We start from the raw sequence: 11,402 nt of genomic DNA on the forward strand, positions 1-11,402 counted from the left end.
TATGGGATATATTTTGATAGTAAGAGGTCAGCCTAGAAGTCTGATTTTGAGGTTAGCAGCGTAGCGAGTTGAAGTTTTGAGTAGGTGAGATCCCCTGAAGAAAACAGGAGAGAAAGTAAAAGTCTTCTCTTGCAAATACTTGGTGTTAAGAATTTAGGGAAGGAAGAATTGATGGAGGAGAAACGCCATCTGTGAAATGGAAAAGCCAAAGAACGTGAGTGTTAAGATTAATGATACACCCCTCTCCCCTTTTTTAAAAATAGGAAATGGACCCTCAGGAATCTGCCTTTCTTACATGCTGTCAGGCTACAGACCGTATTTATCATCAGAAGCAATCCATCCAAATACAATCTTACATAGTAAATTAGAGGAAGCAAGACATCTTTCCATTGTTGATCAGGTATTATTTTTTACATGTCAGTCCTTTTCAATTTTTTATACTGAGACAAGATTAATTTTCTGCTACATGAGCATTGTATTTCTTAGCTGAAAACCTTTCCTTTTAAATAACACTTTCTAACATTTTAATTTTAGATTTGTAAGTATATCTTGCTGAGTTAACTTCCATTTATTTTCCTGAATTAATTAGAGCAGAATTTCCCAAATTACACCCTGATGGAGTTTTTAATAGGTGCTTTATGCTCAGATAAGTTTTGGAAATGCTGCTTTTTATTATTAAAGTGTTAGGGTAGATATATTAAGGCATACTGCCATATTAAAGCCATCTTCAAATTTTGTAGTAAAACGATCTGATTAGCTTTTTGAAACAAACCATTTCCCATGTTTATTTGACCTGAGAATCTGTTAAGATCTCTAAGGAACATCAGTGTTTTGTTGCATGCTGTCTGTAAAATGCTGGATTGGAGTAATGGTTTTCACTATTACGTTAGCTGGAGTTTGTTTGTTTTTTCCAAACTCTGCCTTTTTTCTTTATGTCTTTTTTTTTTTTTTTAACTTATTTAGGACTTAGAATATTTGTCAGAGGGCCTTGAGGGCCGATCATCCAATCCAGTTGCAGTACTTTTCGACACACTTCTTCATCCAGATGCTGACTTTGGGTATGATTATCCATCCGTTTTGCATTGGAAATTAGAACAGCATCATTATATCCCTCACTTAGTTCTTGGTAAAGGTCCACCTGGTGGAGCTTGGCACGTGAGTATATCTTTCTTAGCATTTTAGTGAGTGTGAGTTATTTTGTATGACGTCTTGATAAGACCGTTTTGATTCTTAAACATGATATAATGTTATATATGATGATTACCACATCTTTATCTGAGAATTTTAATGTGTTCAGTTAAATCCAAGTTAATTGCTAGTAGAAATTAAGCCAAATTTGATTACTGGTAGTGTCTTAGAATAAATGTTTCTCTAAGAATTATATAGAGAATATTTAAGAATGTTGGGCATAGTAAAAAAATGTTTGTTTACTTATTGTAGAGTTTACAAAATCTCACACAATATTTCATACTACTACCTATTATTTCCCTACATTTTCAAGAGCTTCAATGAAAAAATGTATTGTAAAAGAAAAAAATTGTATTTGTCTGCTTGGGTTGCTAAAACAAAAATACCGTAGAGTGAGTGGCTTAAAAACACACTCATATTTTGAAGGTTGGAAGATCCAGGACCGTGGTGCCAGATGACTCAGTCTGTGGTGAGGGCTCCTCTTCGTGCCCTCACCAAAGAGAGGGTAAATTCTTCTTGTAAAGTCACTGATCCTGTTTTCAGGGCATCAGTCCCATGACCTCATCTAGCCCTAATTAACTTACAAAAGCCCCATCTCTAAATACTGTCACATGTGGGGTTAGGGTTTCAGCAAATGGATTTGGGGGGATGATACAATTCAGTCTATAGCAGAAGTTAAACCACAAAACTGACCAACACAAAGAGCCAGCCTGTTTCATTGGCAGGCAGCAACTAATAATTGTTTTTTACTCCTGTGTTCTCAGAAGTTAGTATAGTGTCTAGCATATGGTAAGTACTCATTTGTTGTACAAATAAATGTTAAATAATATTTGCTGTTATGAAATACAGACTTCATGGGAATTTTAACATTTAATATCAACTCTTGAGTATAAATTTCAGTTGGATGTTCCTGTGTTAGTGCAATGTTATATGACTGAAGGTTTACATTTATCAAACAACTGTTTTGGAACATTTGTAGATGAAATATATCACGAACTTTTAAAAATCTTAATTACCTTTATGGTAATGGATCACAGCTATCAAAATATCTATGCCTTTTAGCTCACATGTTTATGTTTGCTTTGTTAATAAGTAGCATTCTTAACAAAACTGCATTTATTGAAACAGCCATGAAACAGTTTTTAAGTTTTAGGCTACCTTCTATAAATTCCCGAGTTTTTATTTTACTTGTTTGTTTTCTCCTTAGAAAAATGTGCTGCAGGCAATAATTCATGTTTTCTTTTCTCCCACTTACATATCAGAAAGTTAAAGTATGGATAAGCCTTGATTACTAGAAACGTATTTGAATCAGTGGTAACGTGAAATATACCTGAAACTTGGTTCTGATCCTAGTATCAGGCCAGCCTGCTTCAAAGCAGTGGCAGCCTTATGCATTGTCTTCCTGTGGTGATTTTGTACTATCACAAATAGTAAGACTGTAAGCCACAGTGCATAGTAATTGCTCTATAAATGTTAGCCAGTAGTAATAATAATGACTCCCATTCCCAATACTGGGCTTTATAGAAACAGGGAAAGAAGGATTCAGATTAGGAGGAAAAAAAAAAAACACAACTTAAAAGAGTTGGTTGAAAGAGATCATTGAGGTCATTGGGAGAGATGGTTTTGGCCTTTGGGCTTTTCTTGCTTTGTGCTGAGCAAAATAGAAATAAGTAGGGCAAGCGTGAAGGGGCCCACTTCCTTAAAGGCAGCTTTGGCTTCAGCAGTGAGTCTGTTCTTAATCAGAACCACTTGCTTATTTCCCTGGTTTCTTAAAGTGTTAGGAATTAACTTTTTCCCTTTTGTTTAAAGTGTGGAAATAACTGATTTGCTCCTCTGACACTGTATTCTGCATCTAATTATGTTTTATAGGCCAAAGCTATCACCATTGTGTAGGCATCGGGTAATGTTGTAAATCTGATTTATAAATGTATAACTGTATGAAAGGAGTATACACACTACCAAATGTTGAAAGTATTTGAAAGTTAATTGGAATAAATTTCAAGAGGTAATTTACAGACCATTTAGGACTTCTTTGAGCTCTCCTTATCCAGACTTAGAGTAAATGAGATGGGTTTGGTTTAAAAAAAAAAAAAAAAGACTATGTTACTGATAAAATGTGTTTTTTCTTACACATTTTTATTCAAATAGAATATGGAAGGCTCAATGTTGACAATCAGCTTTGGAAATTGGATGGAGCTACCTGGACTTAAATTTAAAGACTGGGTATCTAGCAAACGAAGGTAAAGATCAAACTATTAAAATTTTGATATACAGTGGGAAAGAGTCTGTCAGCAAATTTCAAAATAGTTGTGACCCTGTCTTAGATGAATAATATTGATGTTTGTATCTTTCAAATAAAACCTCCTCATCGTAGTGGTTATGAGCTAGTTCTATTTAGAGATTTTATAACACGAAGTACACAGAGGTATGGACTTGTCTGCAGATTGTTACCACAATTTATCTCACTCTACTGTTAAACCACTCTCTGTTTAGTTATTTTCTTGTCCACCTACATATCCTTTACTTGTTTACTTATTTTTAAGAATGGGTTTGTATAACTTATTTTTATAAGTGGATATGTATATCTTCATGTATACATATCTCTTGTGTACATTCCTAAAGTATGCATATACTTATTTTTATAAATGGATCACTTCATCTAGTGCATATCTCAGATACCTAAAGTATTTGACTTTTCCGAGTAGAAGAGTATATATAATGAATAATTTAAAAAGGCAAAAGACTTATACAATCTGAAGGAAAACCAGAGTATACATAATGAATAATTTAGAATGATGGAATAAAATAGATTCTATGATGTGGTCATCTACTTGGCTATAGAGGTAAATATTTAATAAGAATAGTAAAGTATGAGAATAGAAATTATGAAAATCTCAACTTGAAAGAATACAAGTTTATTTTGTATTTATTTTGGAGAAAGAATTCAAAGTTGAAAGAAAGAAATTATGAAAAGCCTTATCATTTTCAAGTCATTTTCATTCCTACAGATAGGAATTACCAATACAGAGAATCTACTCTGACCGCTCAGAGAAACAATAAATTAAAACAGGAAGTTACACAAAACCTTTGAAATAGGGCTGTAATGTTCAAATGCTTGACTTCCTGCTAGATAAAAACCATGTTAATCTACAGTAGTTTCCCTTAATTTGAGAAGATTTAAGGAGAGTAAATTTAAACCAGCATGGGTAATTGAAATTAAACCTTTCAGATATTACTTTGGGATTTTTTTTTTAACAGAAGTTTTATTGTATAAGTTTGAAATGTAAAATTGCAAAATCAGGCAAATTGTATAAATTCTTGATTTTCATAAAAAAGTGAAATTGCTCAACTTATTTTCCCCTTTATGATGCAGGTAAACAAGGAAAAGCTTTAAGATTTGTGTACCAGAAGTGTTCGTCCTTCCAAGTTGAGCATGTTGTGTTTAAGTAACATATGAAAATGACTCTTGTGATGAATATTAGCTTTAGTTCCTGCTCTTGCATAGTGTTGAGAAGAGTGTTAGACCTCTCGAGATTGACTGCAGAGTTTGAATTCTGATTCTGTAACTTTTAATGTTATGACACTGGTCAAATAACTTAAAATAGCTGTCATTTCATTAGCTATCAATTTCCTAGTTTGCAAAATTGAGGTAGTAATAATTATAATTATTACATAGGATTTCTATAAAAATTGAGAGTTAATACATTCTAAATCTTAATTACTATAGTTATTAAACTTCTCACTTATTCCAGTTACAAGTTACACTGAATTGTGTGAAATGAATTGGTGGGTTTTGTTTTGTTTTTTGGCCCCACTACATGGCTTGTGGGATCTTAGGTTTCCAACCAGGGATTGAACTCAAGCTCTTGGCAGGGGAAGTGCAGAGTCCTAACCACTGGACTACCAGGGAATTCCCTAATTTGGTGTTTTTTCTGCTACTTACCTCCAGTTGGGGCACTGTTTAAGGATACTAATGCCCATTGCTTTACAGTTCAAGTGGAAAATAAAAGATGTATTAATGTGCTTTTTTTTTCCCATAAGAGCAGATTATATTTATAGATCTCCTTATGAGTAGGAAGGATGTCAAAGAATTTCAGTTAAAGTGGAGTCGCGCAGTCGTGTCCGACTCTTTGCGACCCCATGGACTGTAGCCCACCAGGCTCCTCCATCCATGGAATTTTCTAGGCAAGAGTACTGGAATGGGTTCCCATTTCCTTCTCCAGGGGATTTTCCCAACCCAGGGATCAAACCGGGACTCCCACATTGCGGGCAGACGCTTTACCATCTAAGCCACCATGGAATCCCAGAATTTCAGTAGAGCTATTCAGAACCCTAAAGGATGATGCCATCAAGGTGTAGCATTCAGTATGTCAGCAAATCTCAAAGACCCAGCAGTGACCACAGGCTGGAAAAGGTCAATCCTCATTGCAGTTCCCAAGAAGGGTAGTACTAAAGAATGTGCCACCCATTGGACAGTTGCACTCATCTCTCATGCTAGTAAGTTCAGTTCAGTTCAGTCGCTCAGTCATGTCTGACTCTTTGTGACCCCATAGATCGCAGCACGCCAGGTCTCCGTGTCCATCACCAACTCCCAGAGTTTCCTCAAACTCATGTCCATTCAACCATCTCATCCTCTGTCATCCCCTTCTCCCCCTGCACTCAGTCTTTGCCAGCATCAGGGTCTTTTCAAATGAGTCAGCTCTTCGCATCAGGTGGCCAAAGTATCGGAGTTTCAGCTTCAGCATCAGACCTTCCAATGAATATTTAGGACTGATTTCCTTTAGGATGGACTGGTTGGATCTCCTTGCAGTCCAAGGGACTCTCAAGAGTCTTCTCCAACACCACAGTTCAAAAGCATCAATTCTTTGGCACTCAGCTTTCTTTACAGTCCAGCTTTCACATCCATACATGACTACTGGAAAAACCATACCCTTGACTTGACTTACTTGCTAGTAAGGTCACACTTAAAATCTTGCATGCTGGGCTTCACCATTATGTGAACCAAGAACATCCAGATGTCCAAGCTGGGTTTAGAAAAAGAAGAACCAGAGATCGAATTGCCAACATTCACTGGATCATTAAAAAAAGCAATGAAATTGCAGAAAAACATCTACTTCTGTTTTATCCACTACATTAAAGTCTTTGACTGTGTGGATCATAACAAACTGAGGAAAGCTCTTAAAGAGATGGGAATACCTGACTATCTTACCTGTCTCCTGAGAAACCTGTATGGGGTCAAGAAGCAACAGTTAGAATCCTGCATCAAACATCTAATTGGTTCACGATTGAGCACTGAGCACATCATGAGAGATGCCGGGCTGGATGAGTCACAAGCTAGAATCAAGATAGGCAGGAGAAACATCAGCAACCTCGGATATGCAGATGATAGCACTTTAATGGCACAAAGTGAAGAGGAACTAAAGAGCCTCTTGATGAGGGTGAAGGAGGAGTGAAGAAGCCAGCTTAAAACTAAATATTATGAAAACCAAGATCATGGCATCCAGCCCCATCACTTCAGAAGGGGAAAAGGTGGAAGTAGTGACAGATTTCCTCTTCTTGGGCTCTAAAATCACTGAGCATGGTGACTGCAGCCATGAAATCAGAAGACGATTGCTTCTTGGCAGGAAAGCTATGGCAAACCTAGATGATGTGTTGAAAACCAGAGACATTACTCTGCCAACAAAGGTCCGTATAGTCAAGGCTTTGATCTTCCCAGTGGTCACGTGTGGTTATGAGAGCTAGACCACAAAGAAAGGCAGAATGCCAAAGAATTGATGCTTTCAAACTGTGGTGCTGGAGAAGACTCCTGAGTGTCTCTAGGACAGCATGGAGATCAAACCAGTCAATCTTAAGGGAAATCAACCCTGAATACTCATTGGAAGGACTGATGCTGAAGCTGAATCTCCAGTATTTTGGTCATCTGATGCAAAGAGCTGAATCTTTGGAAAAGTCCCTGATGCTGGGAAAGATTGAGGGCAGAAGGAGAAGGGCGTCAGAGGATGAGATGGCTTGATGGCATCACCGATGCAAAGGACATGAACTTGGGCAAGCTCGGAGATGATGAGGGACGGGGATGCCTGGCGTGCTGCAGTCCATGGTGTCGCAAAGAACTGGACACAGCTGGGTGAATGAAGAATAAATGAGTAGGAAAATACAGAGAGAAATGTTATCTGTTTAAATGTAGGATGATTTTGTTCAGCCAAAGACAGATCTGAATTATTTTTGGTCATTATGAAAATGAAAAGCAACTTATTAAAAATTGTGTCTAGATATTATCTTTAAGAAGTATATATATTACAGTCAGACCTGTAATATCTCGATGGTTATAATCTAATTCAGTCTACAGTTGTAAGAATACAGACTGATAGTATAACTGTAGGCTGAATTATTTAGATTACAATTGTGAGATAGAGTAAAACAGTAATTTTCAGTAAGCCACATTTTAATCCATTTATTTAGTAGAAGTTTATTGACAAAGACAGCTAATCTGAACAGATACTTAGACAAGACATTGGGGAAACAAAGATGCTTTAAATACAGTTTCTACCCTCATGGGACTTACTCCATTGATAAAAATAATTTATTAGCATTTTAAAAATTTATTTTTGGTGGCACTGGGTTGTCTTTGCTGCATGCAGGCTTTCTCCAGTGCCGTGAGCAAGGGGGCTGCTCTGAGTTGCAGCGCGTCAGCTCCTCGTTGTGGTGCCTTCTCTTGCTGCGGAGCACAGGCTTCAGTAGTTGTAACACGTGGGCTCCGTAGCTGTGGTTCATGGGCTCTAGAGCGTGGTCTCAGCACTTGGGGCACACGGTCTCAGTTGCTCCATGGCATGTGGAATCTTCTGGACCAGGGATCAAGCCTGCGTCCCCTGCATCAGCAGGCAGATTCCTATCCACTGGACCACCAGGGACAGCCCCTAATTTATTAGCGTTTTTAGAGAAAAGGAAAGGCTTTCTTTCTTTGTGAAGTGTTAGGGTAAGAGTTAGTTTTAGCTTAGACAGTCCAGAGGAATAAAAAGATAAAATAGTGGACTAGATGGAGAAGTAGTAATCATGGAAACTAAAAGTATTATCCTCATGGAATGTTCTTCCTTTTCTTTTCATAGGAACCTAAAAGGGGATCGAGTTATGCCAGAGGAAATAGCTCGCTACTATAAACACTATGTCAAAGTCATGGGTCTTCAGAAGAATTTCAGAGAGAATACTTACATTACCTCGGTATCAAGACTCTACAGAGATCAAGTTGATAATGATGGTCAAGGCCGAAATATCTCAACACAGCATTTACAGATAGAGAAGTCAAAATTCGCCAAGAGAAACTGGGAAATCAGGGGTTATCAGCGAGTAGGAGATGGTTCTCATATTCCCTTCTGTCTCTTTGCTGAAAATGTAGCTCTGGCAACTGGAACATTAGACTCTCCTGGCCGTCTGGAAATCGAAGGGGAAGATTTTCCTTTTGTGTTTCATTCAATGCCTGAATTTGGAGCTGCTGTAAGCAAAGGAAAGTTGCGTGGCAAAGTGGATCCAGTGTTAATTGTAGGTTCTGGGCTTACCGCAGCTGATGCAGTACTGTGTGCTTACAACAATAATGTCCCTGTGATTCATGTGTTTCGCAGACGAGTAACTGATCCAGACTTAATTTTCAAGCAGCTTCCCAAAAAGCTTTACCCAGAATACCATAAAGTCTATCATATGATGTGTACTCAGTCATATTCTTTAGACTCAGATCTTTTATCTGCTTATACTAGTTTTCCTGAGCACCATGTGCTTGCCTTTAAGTCGGACATGAAATGCATTCTTCAGAGTATCTCCGGATTGAAGAAAATATTTAGGCTCTCTGCAGCAGTAGTGTTGATAGGTTCTCATCCCAATCTGTCTTTTCTGAAGGAGCAAGGGTGTTACCTGGGCCATAACTCAAGCCTGCCAATCACATGTAAGGGTAATCCTGTGGAAATAGATGCGTATACCTATGAGTGTGTTAAAGAAGCCAACCTTTTTGCATTGGGTCCATTGGTTGGAGACAATTTTGTTCGATTTTTAAAGGGAGGGGCACTGGGTGTTACACGCTGTTTAGCTATAAGACAGAAGAAAAAAAAGCATTTATTCGTTGAAAGAGGAGGAGGAGATGGCATAGTATAGAGCAGGTTTACAAGTAATTTATATGGACACTTTACCATTAAAGATTTTTAATAGAGATATTACAGTGTACTGGCTTGAATTTTCTGAACTTGAATTAACTAGGAGAGCCTCAAGCGATAATAACTATTTTTTAAAGTTAACTAGAATTTTTGTCCTGATTACATTGTAATGTATCAAAGGTGTCAATTGTCAGACAAATAGAAGCACTGCCAATCTGATATACTTTAAGTTCTCACTTAACTGAAACATTCTTTTCTTCTAAGACTTACTTTTTTGTGATCACTGTTGATTATTTATGTTTGATTCCAAAATATAACAGCATTGAATCTATAAAACTGCAGTCATTAAATGGCCAGAGCTTCCCCTCACTTTATATATTGAGTTACTGTGCTGTTCAAGGATGGTTCAGAGACAGCATCAGCTCCACTTGTGGCTTGTTAGAAAGGTAGCCTCTCAGGCCGCATAGCAGACTCACTGAATCAGAAATTGCATCTTAATGAGATCCTCAAATATGTATGCTTATTAAAGTTTGATACACACTGGTCTAACAGAAAATGGGATATAAATGTATATATGCTGAGGGTGGGTGGAAATAGAGGGGATAATCAACTCAGGTTTTATTTATTTTGAAATTATCAATTGTATGTCTAATTTATTGACAAATATGATGGGATTTTTTTTATTGTTGAAACCTTGACAGGCAATTCATATTCTCAGCTTCTAATAAACCATTTAATAATGCTGGCATATATTCAGGAACCTACCAAGGTAGTTTCTGGAGCTATATTCTCTAGTTAACTAGCATAACCCTTAAACGAATTTGCATATCAATAAATTTTGAATGGAACTACTTATTTCTGTGTGAACACTGAGTTAATTTCTGTCACTGAAACTTAAAGATGTTTGGGTGTAAGTACTTTTAATATTGCAGTACTTTTTGAGTATTACCAGAATTATTTTTATCAGAATTATTAAAGGTTAAAAATCTGCCTTTCCTATTCTCAAATGGTTACTTTGAACTTCTTTGTTGGAGATGACATAGCATTTAATCCTATGGTTATTTATTGAAGTATGTGTTCTGTCTTGGTTTATACCTAGGTGTGCTTAATGTCTGTATTTTCATACAAATCTCCAAACATTTTGTGTTAGACAAAGAAGTGTTACAAAGTTCTCTGTGGCAAATTGAATTTCCCGGTCTTTCTCTCTCTTTTTTCTTTTTGGTTAAATTTATTTCACCTGGAATGTGTTTATTCAAAGTCTATTTCTATTTTTTTGGTATAATGGACTAGAAGTCAGGATTTATCTGTCCGTGTGCTTATAGATTTATTTAAGAATTTATTAAAAAGTATTAATTCACCTTAAAATATTGTTTGGAATAGACATCTACAACTAGTTGTTTTGGATGAATTCTTATTTTCTTGATAATGTCATGTCTGATGAGCTTGATTTTGGAACTGATGTACCAGTTTTTATCATCATAACCTTTTCAAATTAATTTCACACCTATTGATATGGTGTGACATCCTTTGGTACACTTGATGGAGCACTTTCTTGTTTGTTCTTTTGAGCTCTGAAGGAGTTGATGGGATGCTTTTCTTGGTGTTGCTTCTAAATTGAAAATGAGTTTGTTATGAAGATGGTTTCTTGTTGTTGAGTTGCTAAGTTGTGCCAACTCTTTTTCGACCACATGGACTGTAGCCTGCCAGACTCCTCTGGTAGGAGGAGTCCCTTTTACCCATTCAATAGCATTTTTACAATTAAAACATTCACCAAAAAAAGAACAACTTCAGGGAAAATAAAACTTCAGCAGGGCCCTAATAAACCTGGTTAATAATTCCATTTTTAGTAACCTCCCATTTCTAAGTTCTCCCTCAGACCTAGCTGCCCTGTGTTGGGAGTAGCATCAAAGTGTTTTCGCTGTTGTAATATATACTCTTGATCAATTTCTGTCCCATTATTTTAAATCTGTCATTATCCATCAGTACCAACTACTTATTCAGGGAGGGAGGAAAGCACCAAATATTTTGACTAGTCATACTGTGATAAGGGCATCTCCTTCATCCCTCAAAAGTCTAGCT

General features: G+C 36.8%; 1 protein-coding gene across 3 annotated transcripts in view; it reads left to right on the top strand.

Annotated features, from left to right (window-relative positions):
* Positions 1-11,381, top strand: part of OSGIN2 (oxidative stress induced growth inhibitor family member 2) — a 30,662-nt gene extending 19,281 nt beyond the window's left edge. For 2 of the 3 annotated variants that reach the window (XM_070382926.1, XM_070382925.1), the window contains exons 3-6: positions 264-400; positions 964-1,155; positions 3,337-3,428; positions 8,292-11,381. In XM_070382926.1, coding sequence (XP_070239027.1) covers positions 264-400; positions 964-1,155; positions 3,337-3,428; positions 8,292-9,324 — 1,454 coding nt within the window. In that variant the 3' untranslated portion in view covers positions 9,325-11,381. The remainder of the gene's footprint in view (positions 1-263; positions 401-963; positions 1,156-3,336; positions 3,429-8,291) is intronic. The other variant, XM_070382924.1, reaches the window with a different exon arrangement.
* The last annotated feature ends 21 nt before the right edge of the window (positions 11,382-11,402 follow it).

The sequence above is a fragment of the Bos mutus genome, chromosome 14 (assembly GCF_027580195.1).
Source record: "Bos mutus isolate GX-2022 chromosome 14, NWIPB_WYAK_1.1, whole genome shotgun sequence".
In the NCBI taxonomy this organism is placed as follows: domain Eukaryota; kingdom Metazoa; phylum Chordata; class Mammalia; order Artiodactyla; family Bovidae; genus Bos; species Bos mutus.